The sequence below is a fragment of the Gossypium hirsutum genome, chromosome D11, assembly GCF_007990345.1.
Source record: "Gossypium hirsutum isolate 1008001.06 chromosome D11, Gossypium_hirsutum_v2.1, whole genome shotgun sequence".
Lineage (NCBI taxonomy): Eukaryota > Viridiplantae > Streptophyta > Magnoliopsida > Malvales > Malvaceae > Gossypium > Gossypium hirsutum.
The window spans coordinates 7,407,622-7,423,592 of NC_053447.1; the positions used below are offsets into that span (position 1 = coordinate 7,407,622).

At 36.8% G+C, this 15,971-nt stretch overlaps 1 protein-coding gene across 2 annotated transcripts; it reads right to left on the bottom strand.

The window, feature by feature from the left end:
* Nucleotides 1-7,031: 7,031 nt before the first annotated feature.
* LOC107911919 (kinesin-like protein KIN-UB) lies at nucleotides 7,032-14,488 on the bottom strand. 2 transcript variants are annotated; one of them, XM_016839917.2, is made up of 19 exons: nucleotides 13,911-14,488; nucleotides 13,716-13,816; nucleotides 13,459-13,581; nucleotides 13,162-13,347; nucleotides 12,692-12,913; nucleotides 12,416-12,569; nucleotides 12,021-12,170; nucleotides 11,757-11,845; nucleotides 11,302-11,505; nucleotides 11,037-11,159; nucleotides 10,285-10,413; nucleotides 10,062-10,193; nucleotides 9,555-9,678; nucleotides 9,376-9,468; nucleotides 8,830-8,955; nucleotides 8,556-8,681; nucleotides 8,033-8,176; nucleotides 7,704-7,832; nucleotides 7,032-7,613 (listed from the first exon to the last, which is right to left on the bottom strand). In XM_016839917.2, the coding sequence occupies exons 1-19, from the start codon at nucleotides 14,086-14,088 to the stop codon at nucleotides 7,453-7,455; spliced, it is 2,694 nt and encodes an 897-aa protein (XP_016695406.2). In that variant the 5' UTR covers nucleotides 14,089-14,488; the 3' UTR covers nucleotides 7,032-7,452. The 2 variants fall into 2 exon arrangements, with proteins under 2 accessions (XP_016695406.2, XP_016695405.2); XM_016839916.2 differs by having other exon boundaries at nucleotides 13,902-14,487.
* Between the last annotated feature and the right edge of the window lie 1,483 nt (nucleotides 14,489-15,971).

A 15,971-nucleotide genomic window follows, 5' to 3' on the forward strand; every position in this document is an offset into this window, starting at 1 on the left:
ACGAGGTTCAGCAAATTTTGCCTACGTCCTCGGGCACTACCAAATATATTTCACTCCAAAAATACAAGTGAAAGTTTACAAATAGGGAGAGAGAACAATTGCCTTAAGTAGAGAATGGCAAGTGTGGGATGAAGAAAGTAAGAAATGGTTAGGCCTATTTATAGTTGAGGTTCAAGGATCAACTTGCAATGTCCCTATACAATTAGGGACCAAAATTGCAATTATCCCATGCCAACTTTTAACCCAACTTGCCAACCAATTTTACTTTCTACTTTCGGTGCCCACCCTTTTTGACTTTTCAAACAATGGGTGGGTTCCAATAATCTCCACCTTGAAGATTTGATTAGGATAATCTTATCTTCACACAATTCTTTCTACCTTTGACAACAATACTTGATAGTGCCTTCTTCAACTGTTAAACTTGCAGGATATTAATCAAGTTCAAACAATGTTCGAACTTGGTTGCTGTTACCACCTTGGTCATCATATCTGCGGGATTATTTGCAGTCTTGATCTTCTGAAGACAAATTTTCCCCTCTTCAATAATTTCCCGCACAAAATGGAATCGTACGTCGATATGTTTTGTACGTGCATGATAGACTTGATTCTTTGCTAAATGAATAGCACTTTGACTATCACAATACACGTTAATATGCTCCTGAACCAACCCCAAGGTTTTAGCCATACCTTGTAACCAAATAGCCTCCTTTACAGCCTCTGTTACAGCCATGTACTCGGCTTCTGTGGTTGACAATGCAACTGTAGACTGTAGTGTAGACTTCCAACTTATTGGTCCTCCAGCAAGTGTAAACACATAACCGGTGGTTGATCTTCGCTTGTCCAAATCACCGGCATAGTCAGAATCAACGTACCCAATAACACCTTTACCAAGTGTATTATCCTGCTTGAACAGTAATCCAACATCCACGGTCTTCTGAATATACCGTAGAATCCATTTCACAGCTTGCCAATGTCCTTTTCCAGGATTATGCATATACCTGCTCACTATACTAACTGCCTGTGAAATGTCGGGTCTTGTACACACCATTGCATACATCAAGCTACCCACTGTATTAGAATACGGAACTTGCAACATGTATTCTCGTTCCGTATTCGTCGAAGGAGATAGTTGTGCAGAAAGCTTGAAATGAGAAGCCAACGGGGTACTTACAGGTTTGGTCTGCCCGTTCATGCCAAACTGCTGTAGTACTTTCTTCAAATACTGCTTCTGAGACAAGCTAACTCTGCCATGAGCTCTATCTCTACATATTTCCATGCCAAGAATCTTCTTAGCTTCACCTAGATCTTTCATCTCAAACTCGAGATTGAGTTGAGTCTTCAATCTCTCAATCTCAACTTTGCTCTTAGATGCTATCAGCATATCATCAACATATAAGAGCAAGTATATGAAAGTTCCTTCTTGTAGCTTCTGAAAATATACGCAATGATCAAATTTACTTCTTGTGTACCTTTGCCCTTTCATGAACTGATCAAATCGCTTGTACCACTGCCTCGGAGATTGTTTCAATCCATAAAGCGACTTTGTCAGTTTGCAAACCCAATTTTCTTTATCAGCAACATTGAATCCATCAGGCTGAGTCATATAGATTTCCTCTTCCAAATCACCGTGTAAAAATGCTGTCTTCACATCAAGCTGAACTAGTTCAAGATCGTATTGCGCAACCAAGGCTAGCAAAATTCGAATAGACGAATGCTTCACAACTGGAGAAAACACTTCATTGTAGTCTATTCCTTCTTTCTGAGCGTAACCCTTTGCTACCAATCTAGCCTTGTATCGAATTTCATTTTTACCAGGAAATCCTTCCTTCTTTGCATATACCCATTTGCATCCAATTGCCTTCTTTCCCTTGGGCAGTCTCACCAACTCCCAAGTCCTATTTTTATGAAGAGACTGCATTTCTTCATTCATAGCTTGCTTCCACTTTACACCATCAGAGTTACTTATTGCTTCTGTGTAAGTGGAAGGAACATCATCATCTGCAATTGGAAGTGCATAGGCCACCATATCGTCAAAGCGAGCAGGCTTACGAATCTCTCTTCTTGGCCTCCTATATGCAATTGAATCTTGTTGCTGTAGAAGTTCTTGGGTCGAAACTTCTTCATCATTTGTTCTTTCAATATTAGCTGGATCATCATTAACCTTTTCAAACTCCACCTGCTGCAAAGTACTACTGGTTTTGTTATCCTTTTGTGAATCCTCGTTCTTCATCATGGTTGATTCATCAAAAGTTACATCTCTACTGAAAACAATCTTCCTTGTATCAGGACACCAGAGACGGTATCCTTTTACACCACAAGTTATACCCATGAATAATGCTTTCTTTGCTCTTGGGTCTAACTTAGATTCTTTTACATGATAATATGCAGTGGAACCAAAAACATGTAAAGAATCATAATCAGTAGCAGGTTTACCAGTCCACATCTCCATAGGAGTTTTTCCATTTATTGCAGCTGATGGCAATCGGTTAATTAGATGGCACGCATATGTAACTGCCTCAGCCCAAAATTCCTTGCCCAATCCAGCATTGGACAACATACATCGAACTTTCTCCAGTATAGTCCGATTCATGCGTTCTGCCACCCCATTCTGCTGTGGTGTATCTCGAACAGTGAAGTGTCGCACAATGCCCTCATCTTGACATACTTGTAGAAATGGATCATTTTTGTACTCAGTACCATTATCTGATCGAAGTCGTTTGACCTTTCGACCTGTCTGAGTCTCCACCATCTTCTTCCACTTCAGAAATGCATCCAAAACTTCATTTTTTCTTTTCATTAGATACACCCATACTTTTCTTGAATAATCATCAAGAAAAGTGACAAAATAGTGCATACCTCCCAAAGAAGCCACTTTGGTAGGTCCCCACACATCACTGTGAACATAGTCCAGAATTCCTTTCGTATTGTGAATTGCTGAACCAAATTTTACCCTCGTCTGCTTGCCCAGAACACAATGTTCACAGAATTCCAATTTGCAAGAATTTGCACCTTTCAACAAGCCTTGCTTCGCCAAAGTCTGCAAAGCTTTTTCACCAGCATGTCCCAATCGCCTATGCCATAACCTGGTAGCCTCTGAATCTGCATCTTTCGCAGAAGCTGTTGATGTTGATCCAATAACTGTACTTCCATTTAAATAGTACAAGTTATTTCTTCTAGTGCCTTTCATCACCGTCAATACCCCAGCTACTACCTTTAGTAATCCATCTCTCAAAGTGATTGTGAGCCCTTTAGATTCTAGGGCCCCTAATGAGATGAGATTTTTCTTCAAGCTGGGTACATAGCGAACATCTGTCAGAACTTGGATTGAGCCGTCATGGTTCTTCAATTTGATTGTACCTACACCCATTGTCTTACAGGCACTATCATTGCCCATAAAAACAACTCCACCTTCTAGTTCTTCAAGACTAGAAAACCAGTCCTTATTAGGACACATATGGTAAGTACATCCCGAATCCAATATCCACTCATCCGTTTGACATGCCATTGCCATGCCAACCAAGCTAAAGTCTGACTCCTCATCATGCTCCGCTACACATGCATTAGAAATAGACTTGCCCTTTTGTAACTTAGGACAATTCTTTTTCCAATGCCCTTTCTCACGACAAAAGGCACATTCATCTTTGGCGGGTCTCCCTTTGGACTTACCCCTTCTACCAGGTTTGCTGCTGTGTGAACGACCTCTTACTGTTAAGACTTCTGCAGTTGTATCTCTGTGATCTCTTTTATCTTTCTTTCGAGTCTCAGATCTATACAACGCACTACAGACTGCATCAAATGTGATTGAATCTTTCCCATGAAGCAATGTGGTGGTAAGATGATCATATTCATCAGGAAGGGAATTCAACAACAATAATGCATTGTCTTCATCTTCAAATTTCTCATCCAAATTTAGCAAGTCTGCTAAAATTTTATTGAATGAGTTCACATGGTCATTCATCGACATACCGGGTGCATACGTGAACCGAAAAAGTTTCTTTTTCATATAAAGCCTATTTTCAAGACTTTTCGTTAGAAACTTTTCTTCTAATGTATCCCACAGCTTCTTCGCTGATGTCTCCCTCATGACGGAGTACTTCTGCTCTTTGGCCAAACATAGGCGGATTGTACCACACGCCTGTCTATTGATCTTGGCCCACTCCTTGTCATCCATCTTGTCAGGTTTTTCTTCAAGGGCTATATCCAGCTCTTGCTGACATAAGACATCCAGGATCTCACACTGCCACATACCAAAATTATTGGTACCGTCAAATTTCTCTACTTCAAATTTTGCATTTGTCACAGTAGTCCTTGCTGATGACGATGCTGCTGCCATTTTTCTCCTCAATCCCAACTACTGTATACGTGAACAGTACCGTATATGTGAATAGTGCCGTATACGTGAATAGTACTGTATACGTGAATAGTGCCGTATACGTGAATAGTACCGTAAACGGTCGTATTCCCCAAGTACGAACCTGGCTCTGGTACCAATTGTTGCGCGGAAGCGTGTGAAAGAGTAAAATTATTGTACTGAAAAATCACACTAAGTTCAATTCCCAGGAAAGAGAGGTGGATCACGAGGATCGCTTACATACCAGATCTTTCCTAGCCAGAATATCCTTCTATCGTAATTTAATAGCACAATAAATCACTACAATGACACTTGCAAAATATGCAGAACAAAAATAAAGAACACTAGAATTTTAACGAGGTTCAGCAAATTTTGCCTACGTCCTCGGGCACTACCAAATATATTTCACTCCAAAAATACAAGTGAAAGTTTACAAATAGGGAGAGAGAACAATTGCCTTAAGTAGAGAATGGCAAGTGTGGGATGAAGAAAGTAAGAAATGGTTAGGCCTATTTATAGTTGAGGTTCAAGGATCAACTTGCAATGTCCCTATACAATTAGGGACCAAAATTGCAATTATCCCATGCCAACTTTTAACCCAACTTGCCAACCAATTTTACTTTCTACTTTCGGTGCCCACCCTTTTTGACTTTTCAAACAATGGGTGGGTTCCAATAGAAGATTATGAGGAATGATTCAAGATGGGAGAGCTGCTTTGGAGCTGCTTGTTACTATATATGGAAACAATGGAATTTCTTTTGTTTTTCGGAATAAAGATTTGGATCCAAGAGGAGTGGTGCATCGTAGTATATGTGTGGCCAAAGGTTATAATAAATCGATAAAACGATTGACCAATACTAATTGTCTTTCCCAGCCGGTTGATATATGGTTGAGGCCGCCTTGTCGAGTGGTGAAAATTAACACTGGTGGTGCTTTTAGTATGACGAGGGGCGTGGCTTCTTCAGGAGTAGTTTTTCGGGATGAGAAGGGTGAATGGTTACTAGGGTTTTCTCGAAGTATTGGCTTGGCTACAGTTCTCCAATCCGAGCCTTGGGCTATTTATGATGGGTTGGAACTAAACTGGGATCGTGGTTTTCATGAAGTAATAGTGGAAAGTGACAGTAAGGAGGCCGTGGAACTGTTTAACAACGGTTGGGACAGCTTCTACTCAAATTGGTTGGTTAAGGAAATACGTACATTGTGCAGGCAGCAGTGGTTGGTTACAGTGCTCCATATTTCTCGGCGAGCAAATAAGGTGGCAGATATTGATGCTAAATTGGCTTTGGGTGGTCAACCGGGGCTTCAGGTTTTTCCAGATCTGGTATCGGAAGCTTTGCACCAGCTTGAAAACGATGCACTTGGGACTCAGTTTGTCTCAGTTTCCGTCTAATTAAGCACCTTTTAACAAGGTGCCTTTCCTTTGTTACCAAAAAAAGTTAAAAATTTTGTACTGGTAATGGGGTGGAAGAAAATGGCAATTGAGGTTGTTGATGATTAACATGGATCCTTTGATTCCTTGAAGTACAATGCAATAATTATTACTTTGTAAAATATTAAGATTCCTTTGTTTTTCCTTTTTTGGTACCTATCTCATGAAATGAAAGACAAAGCATCTATAATGGCCACATTTTTAGACTAGCCATTAACATCCACCATCCCCTACATTGTCCACAAGTTGACCCCCGGCCTGCTCTTTTATATCTCTGGATCCTTAAAACTTATCTTCTTCTTTTTTATTATTTTTCCATTTATATTACATTTTTTTCTATTCATTATCTTCAATGAATCTAATGGGAAAAAAAAAGCAGATATGTTTAAGGATAAAAATAACAACTTTACATCAAAATCAGGAATATAAACAAGATTAGAAGTTTAAAAAATAGAAGAGAGCCTAGAAGAATGATAAAAAATAATAATTAGTTTAGTAATTATTGAACCAAAAAAGAAGAAACTTTGGGTTGAATATTATAGTGTATTACTGGACATTGAATCACTGCTGCAGGAGAACCCAAGTTGATAAACCAATCATAACATGGCCTTTCCTTTATTTATTTTTGGTACCATAATGTTGATAAAAGTTATAAATCATTCGTTCAAAGGCAATTCGCAACCGTGTTTATTGTAGAGTTACCTCTTTATGTGTTGATAACAATTTCCTTTTTCTATTTTATAAGCTGCACAAGCAATTGACACGTGTTTTATTTTACTTTTTATAAAATTCATAATTATTTTATAAGTATATTTAAACAACTATATTCACGTACGATGCTCATTGAGTTAATCATATTTTATGTTTTAAAATATTTTAAAAGTTATACGTATTACACTGATAATCTCACTTTAAAAAAAATTGAAAACTCCTTTCAATATGGATGAGATAATTTAGAAAACGAAAATCGTTCACTTTTACCTATATTTTGGGGCGGGTCCATTCCTAATTGGGTTTTGGAACTACAGTGGAATATTATTTGTTAGTAATTGTACGAAACTCGACAGGGCTTGTTCCAGCCTTGGGCTTATAGAAAATTGCTCAAAAAGTTACATGATTAATCGCTATTTAAATTTTAGCGAATTGTTGGTAAAAGTTAAACTTAATCCTACATAAACAATTGCCATACGTGAATCTTTAACGCTACCATGCCCATTTATCATAGCTAAATTATAAAGTTTAAAAAAGATATTTAAATTAAATTTTACTTGCTTTTTATTTGACCCTTTGAACTCATTTTACTGCCATTGGCAAATAAAGAATAAATGACTAGTAAAAGTTTTAAAGAACACATAATTAATGAGTGCCCCCCTTAACAGATACTACAAAATGAAATTTCGGCTTAACATGGCCAACAAAATTTTCTTCATCCCAACCATTTCACCAACGGAAACTTACGTTAAGCTCAACGAAAGAACCTAGCATAAATAATTAATACTACTACAAACCCACCCCAGATTCATTTACCTAAGCCTGTGGAAGCTCTTTCAGCGCTGAGGGTGGTATTACACCATTCTCTCGACCTTTAAGACTATACAGTGTCGAGATATGTTGTTTTCCTGACATCCCACTTTTAGAACAGGTTACAAAAAGGCCCAAAACTTTACCTCAATCACAACTCTATCCTTAGCCGCCTCATTTCAGATCGAAATAACAGGCTCGAATTCAGTGTTCGGCGAGCAAGACTTCTAATGTCCTCTCGAGAACAGTCCCGTGTTATGCGAACCAGCTCCCAGAGGGCACCCCCATTTATCATGTCCTTTGCATTTGCTTCTGATATTTCAAAAGGTTAAAAAAATAAAGGTCCCAACGTGTATAGTGTCTCACAAAGATTAATTTTTATCAATGGAGAATTCAACTGACCATGCTGTGCCAAATGACACAGTGCGAGCTCAATGTGTCGCCTAATAGGTGCAGCATCATTGTTAGCATTTTGCACAATCCATGGAAGTGCACCTTCATCAATAAGAAGTGATCTCCCGCTTCGTATACCTGAAGTAACACGAGAGCTATGTGGAGACCATTTCGTGCTAGATGCTATCAAGCTAAATGACTGATATTTTGAAAAGAACTACACAGCTTAAGTCAGATTTGAGCTTAAGAATAAAGAGAGCTACGTTGATGCAGAAGGATAACTAAAACTTCACAGCAATCAACAGTCAACAACGGCAATCAACAGATCCAAGACTTACCATTAGTAGACGCACGAGATTCACATTTTGCAAAGTTGGCAATTCCACGAGCAACTTGGGAAAGAACATCTGGATGTCTGCATCTCACCATTCCCAGCAATGCCTTGATTCCACCTTCAGACCTCAGTGTTGCTTGCAGTTTATCTGGAAGAAGCATGAGAATGTGTAAGAAGCAGAAAGAACAGCCCAGTTCAAGCATTGCCAAAGCAGGATTTAAGCTCAATAGCAACCATAAGCAGAAGTACTAAGCATAACTAGAATTTATCATGGAAGCCTAAATGACAAAGCCAAAGGCGTGACAGATCCCATAAATGGAATACTCCTATTACATGGAATGAAGCTGCAAAGTAGTGCATGCAATGGATAATACAACCAAGAAATTCTTCATGTAGTAGATCTAATTAATCATAGAATTTATGTAGTACCGAGAGATCAATTATATAATAGCAATTAAAATTATACTGGATATGGAAAAATAAACACTGTAATGTAAAAGAGGTAAAACAAAGATAAATTAGTATACCATTCCCACACAGGTTAGCTATAGCTCCAGCAACCATGCGTAGAGTCTGAGGATCCTCAGCATCAGATGCTGTAGTAGACAATAAACTGATTCCCCCTTGAACCATTATGAGTTCTTGATTGGCTTCTGCTTTGCATAAAAGGAAAAGATATTAAACCTATGTAGTCAGAAGTCAGAACCAATCAGTGGACGAACTCTTGGCACAAAAACACCAATTAAAAGTAGACTGATATACACAAAAATGATAATAAGGATATTTAAAGAAAAATATTACCATTCATTGCAAGATTAGCAATTGCACCGGCTGCTACTCTGCGAACAGTTTCATCCTCATAACTTCTTAGAAGCATCAGCAAGGAAGTAAGACCACCAGCTTCAACAATCCTTTCCTGGTTTGCTTCTGCTCGGTAAATGGAAAGTGCTCCTCATTACTCACATACCAAGACATAGCACAATTTCGTCCTCATTAGAGGAACTGGATTTATTTGAACAATTAACTTCTATAACAGGGTAAAGAAGAAGCCTTTTCAAACAAAAAGAGATGGAAATATTAGCTTGGCCAACCAACACAAGCAGAATACTGAAGCTGAGAAAGCAACAACAAACAAGGTAATAAAGTGGTCCAATACTGATTTTAATGCTTAAACATTCAAATTAGTTTTACCCAAAGCACTCCTTAACATGAGTATAAGCAATTAGCACCCAAGGTCTACAAGCAACTTTTCCAAAAGACAGATTACAAGATGAACAGACTTCTAACCATCAGCTATCTATACAGAGTACCTTAGCAAGGACACAAGACACCAAAGCTTTTGCTCACCTTCAGCAGCTAGGTTTGCCACTACTTTTACAGCATGAATGCGTACATTAGCATCTTCTGACTCAAGCAAATCCAATATCTTTTGCACTCCAACTGATAAATTGATAAAAGGAAAATAAGAAATTCATGGGGAAAAAACAGTTCAAGCAATATTTTAGAAAAATAACATAATTTATGACCTTGATCAAATAGTGCAGAAACTGGTGTCTTATGTCCACTCAAAGAGTCCCTAACTTGAGACATTGGAGAATCTAAACCGGGATAAGCATTTCCAGATCCACCTCTTGCAAGACACCTTCTCATCTACATATGTAAAATAAAAAAGATATCAGCATAAAGGTGTGCTTGAGTTTGAATGCCAAGGATGCTAAGTCTCAAAGATGATATTAAATGCACCAAAATTTTCAGTCAAGCACATAAAGGAAAAACCATCAAATAGAAGATCTAGTCTTTCTAAGCTAAGTTCAATGCAAGCAGAAAATTTATAAAAATACAAGGAGCTCCTTTTAATATGATGCAAGTTTTTGACATCGAGACCAGATACTAGATCATAATGTTGATAAGAGAAGCCAACTGTGGAAAGCTCAAATACTCAACAAAGCTTCGAATTATATATATCAGGAGGTCAATTGTATTCAGAAAGAGAATCTAACAATAGCATGAAATGCATGCATAACACCAAGTACCTGGTCGGCTTCAAAAGTCAGTTGTAACATCTGACTTCTTAGTATTATTATTTCTTCTTCAAGCTTCTTTTTCTGATGAACCTCATCCTCCAGAGCTATTTGCAGCTTTAAGATTTCAGCATCTCCACCTGCCTAAAACAACAAATTAATCCTCATATAACCGATATCAATAGAAGCTCAGAAATTGGTATAAACGTATTCATTTTTGGAATAGTAAGTATACCCCGGCATCCATGTGCTGTCCTAGTTGACTTTTAAGTTTGTTGACCTCCTTTTCAGCTTCCTTTCTCATATGAATTTCTTTCTCTAACAGTTTTTTTACCTCAGCAATGTCCTCAGAAAATCCAGGCCCCTAAAAATTATGATGAAGATGAAACATGTTAACAAAAGACAACACAAGATGGACTAAAATACTGTGTACACCACCTAGTAATGGCAACTGAGTTCGTACAAGGAAATTATACTTGACTATCATGCAACTAATATGTGTACACCATTATCAAAAACAGAGTCTTTTTACCATTATGTTGAATGCCAAACAAATCACCAACAAGCCATAAATACGTATTTCAAACATTGATAACACTAAAAGAATAAAGTTTGAATTAATCACATCTTCCAATAAACTCATGCGAAATAGAGAACTTTGAACTTGAGTTCGCAGAAATAGCTTTGAGAGGTGATTGCCACTGTATGGGACAAAAATCTGACTGATGGAAGAAACTTTAAGCCACATATACAAGAAAACTAGAAAAAACATGGCTCAACAATGGGCATGCTACTACATATCTAAAGTGAAACTTAAACACAAGAAAAATATGTCATGATAAGTTAGGAAAATAATGCACAATTCCTTAATGCTGTTATATCAAAGAAAGATCATAAATGTCATCAAGACAAGTTCCCAACTGGCTAGCCATGAATTCACCTGATAAACTTAACATGAAACAAGATATGGTTCTTGATGCAAAGTACCTCCCAATTACATTTGTCCTTCATGAAGCCATCATGCTGATGCTTCCGTTGATTTTCTATCATCTTTTCCTCCAGCTTCTTAACTGATTCCATATATTCCATCTGGCACTTTAGTCGTTCCTTCTGTAAAAGGAGCAACCAGATATTCAATATCAATATATCACATTCTCAAGCAAATAACTGTTTAAGAATGAATAATGGAAAATATAAAAACATGAGGTTATAGAATCACGCATCAGGGGGAGTGATGAATTGCTGAACTAACCTCTAAGGCATCTGTGAAATTTCTCTCAACCTCAGAGACACGGTTTTGTGCTTCTAAGTTTATTCTTTCAACTTCGTCATCAAAAGCCTTCTGTTGCCTTTCATTTTCTGCAATGAGCTTGTCCAGCTGTATTTCAAGCCTTCTAGCCAAACTTTTATAATCAAACTCTTCCTTTATTCTCAACATATTCTCCACCTTCATTGCCTGTGCATAATGGAGTTAGCAAGGTAATAGCATCTTACTTTTACATAATTTAGAGACTATGTTACACGAGACATGAAGAAATGGACAGATGAAAGAAAAGTGTCAAACAACGAAGAGAAGCTTAAATATAACTAGGATGCATCTTGCCGAGTGCCTTCACTTTATAATCATGAGTTGTTTGAAAGCAGATATTACTTATAGCAAACACATGATAGATTATAGTTTGAGCCCATTTTGGTGTAAGAACTCACCCTTTGACCAAACAATATCGTACTTGCAGTCTCTCCTCGATGTCGTGGGGAAGGGCCAATTGTAACAATTAATGAGGTCCTGGCAGTACCTGCAATACATAGAATCTATCTCATAATAACTCAAAAACACTCAACTCCAGATATAAAACTCCTAAAGAAATATATAAAAATTTAGATCATAAACATCTTCGCCATAATAGCTTAGTTAGGTTAAAATGTAGCCCGGGCACATGCCAACTTAAATTAACATAAAAGATGACTTACCTCCGAAAGAATCTCTGAGTAGCCTCGTAAGTTTTGAATCACGAATGGGCACATGAGCGCTATTCTCTGCTAAAGCATTAATACACTTTCCCAAAGCACTCAGTGACAGGTTAATAGACTTAGCTTCTTCCAACATGTGTCCCTCACTTCCTGCCAGAAGCAAAGAGAATCAAACTCATCATCTACCAACCGGATCCAACTCATAAATAATGCCAGCACTAGCACTTAAGAAAGTATACAGGTATATATAGGTTGGATAGGAAATATAACTTCTTTGCCAAAGATATATATATGAGATGCAATGCTTAAAAATCTTAGGTGGCAAAAAATGAAAATGCTCTTTGATATGCAGCATGCAACCGATTTGCCACTGGAGGGGAAGAAAAGATAAGCACCTGACTTTTGAACACGCTCTGAGCCTGCCAAATCTACCAATACTAGCTTGCTTTTCCGGACAAGAGGCTTTGGAGGTTTGACAAAGTGAGAAGACTTGTCTGATTCACTTGGAATGGCAACTTCTTCTCCCAAGACTGATCTCTTAACATGTACCTGCAGTAACATGATTGAATATATATTATTTCACTAAAGGATAATACAACTGCATAAATAACTACAGGTAGGTAATAAAATGTGGTGCATAAATTCGGAAGCAGAAACCAAAAATTAGTCACCATCAATATGGCATGACTGCGAGAAGATTCAGTATTCAACTTAGTATTTGCAGCAATTCGATGAGCTTCCCCTAACCTCAGTAGCTCCAAAAAACTCGGCTCATCCTTAATTTCTACATGAGTTGCCCCCGGTAAGGACACATCTCCAGTTCTGGGATCTTCCACAATGGAAATATTATCATTTGCTGGATCAAGGAGATCCTGGATGGTCTCCATGTAAAGCTACAAGGAAACATTGGAAACAAACTAGTAAAAGTTCTTACTGAGGAAACACAAAAGCAGAAAGTCTAACAAAAAAATCAGAGCATATAAACTGTAAGGAAACAATAAAAAATTTTAAAATCCAAGAAGCATTTTATACAAAATAGCACAGTTGGACAAACATGATACCACCAAAGAAATTACATTCAATTAATTTTCAGAACTAAGCATCACACAGATTACAGAATAAAATTCATGAGTCTATCAACCTGCAAATAAGAAACAGAGATGGAATCTGTTTCTGGAGTAACATTAGCTAAAATCTCCTCCATTGAACGAACCATTATTCCACGAGCGGATGTATCTTCCTCACCCAATCGTCCAAGAGTGAAAGTTTTCCCAGTTCCAGTCTGGCCATAAGCCATAACTGTACCATTATAACCATCCAGAACACTCTGCAAAAACCAAAGCAAAAATGATATAGGGGCAAAACACTAAGCACTAAACGTGCATAATTTAATGGCATTGTATTGTAAAATTAAGAAAACATTTGAAATGAAACAGACCTCCACAACAGGTTTAGCAACAACTTCGTAGACACGTTTTTGAGAAGCAAACTCGGTAAGCACTTCATCAAACTCGTAGGTTTCTGATTCCCAATTGTTCTTCCTAAGTTTAAGCCTCTTAAGCTATAAGTAAAACAAAATTTATTAATAAAACAATAAATGTAAAAAAGAAAATAAAATCACTAATAACCGTCCTGAGTAAGAGCAACAAAATGAAATTGAGAACTTCAATATTTTAGGTTTTTTTCTTTTTTTACCTCGGGTTGGAGTTCAACGCAATCGGCAAAATCTGCATCGGCAGTCGACTCTTCTGCATTTCGCGGCCTTAATCTAACGGCTACTCGAACTCTTCCGGGCACTATAGAGAAAAAACCGAGCACAATAAATCATTTACTTGGTATAGCACTATGGAATCAATTACAGGAAATAATTGAAAGACTAACCGCCGTCACCTCCAGCGGCGGTGGTGAAAGAGGCAGAGCTAGTCCGGCGAAGAGCAGATCCCGTCGAGTGATTGGATGAAGGAGGAAGCCTTGATTTGAATGAAGATGATCTGATATTAGATGAAGCGGGGGGCTTAATAGCTCCCTTGTTGGTACCCGTACCATTTCTGTAACCATTGGAAGCCATCACTTTTTCCCCTTCTTTTTTGTTTTTTTAACTTTTTGAGTTATAGCTTGCTTTGAAGTTCAATGGTTACAGAGTTACAGTGACTAAGTTTTGGCGTGGGTTCGTGATACGGTGAATTCGAAGTTCAAAACAAACCGATTATGGATGGAGGGAGGGAGGGAGGGAGGGAGGGAGGGGGGCCCACTGTGTTTGGAAATGAGACAAAGACGGTCTGAGGCTTAGCACGGATTCATCCTCCACGGGCCCCATTTTGAAGTTTAAATTTTCAAAAGTTACCGAAACAGTGTTTTAACTTTTTCCTTCTTAATTTGCGGTGCACTTAGATTCCGGCAATTGGCCGTGAAGTCTGCTCGGCAGTTTCTTCAAATGACAGGATTGTCCTTTGTCTCATCTCCTACAGCCACGATCGCTATTCGATAAATCTAGAAACTTACTACAGAAGCCTTTTAACTCCCTGTTTTTTCTCCTGCAGTATATATCTATGTTACCATGCTTATTCATCGACGTCGTTTTGACGTTTTCCTTTTTTCCTTTTTCTAATTTTCTGTAAACGAAGACCAAATCATAATTTTCTTTTAAAGAAAGAGAGTAGTTGCTCCGTTAAATTCAGCATAGTATTTGTGACATTATCACTATAATAAATCATATTTAATGTTAAACATCTCAAAATCTTACCTAAATTTTAAATTAATTCTCAAATTTCAAAATATTTTAATAAATAACCAAAATATCGTTATTTTATCAAATAGATCCTTTATTTTAAGAATTTATAGGATTTGATGTATTAAAAAAAGCTGTCCTCAATTTTAATAATTTTATGTATTCTTTTAACACGACCAAATTTAAGTTGTCTGTGTTATAATTGTATTTATATTTATAATTTAATTCATATGTTTTAAATATGTTCAATGTCAAATTTAAAATATTATTTTAATGCCTAAATTAAAGGTAGGTTCATGGAATAATTTTATTGATACAATAATAATATATACTTTAAAATTTTATTAAAGCATTGATTAACATCTGTAAATTTTTTGTATTTAGACTTTTCAAAATATATATATATTTGTATTGTCCTCAATTTATAGAAAAAAAGGTGATTAAAGCTTTTATTGTTTAAAATATGTGAATCTACTTCCTACCTCTCATATTATATATATTTGTATTTAGAATTTACTTCTTTTTTTTTGGTGGATAAAGAATTTACTATTTTAACATATGCCATATGAGGCGATACACATTAATTCCTTAGAAAATCATTTGTAATAAATGAATCAATAAATTGGTAATTTTATGAATATAGAATAAAAAAGCACAGAAAAATCTAGACTGGATTTTAGAAGAGGCTATGCTCACTTCCTTATCCATGAAAGGATTTTTTATCTCGATAATGTGAGAAAAATTTAATTACTAAAATACGTATATTATAAATTATTTATGAAAATAGGTAAAATGAACAATATACACTCAGTGTCATTGACGTATCAAGTGGTACTCTTAAATTTTCACTCAATCGTTCAACCATCATTACAAGTTATATAAAAATAATAATTTTATTAATATCGTCACTGTGTCAGACGGTACCGGTATGTATTTTTTAAAAATACTCGCAAAAAATACGAGTATTCCGGGTTTAAAGAAAAGGGAAAAAATATTTTTTCACGTCGGCGGCACCAGAAGTGATTTTTTTTGTTGATTTTTGTAAAAAATATTTGAAAGGAAAAAAAAAAGAAAAGGCAAAAAAAATGGGTCTACTAATTCTTTATATGGTGTCATCATTGACGACAATGGTGGATTTTTCGATGATTTTCAATCCCAACACCATGATTCAGATTATTTGGTCAGTGATGGGGATACGCCAATTCAACTTTGCATTGTTGGAG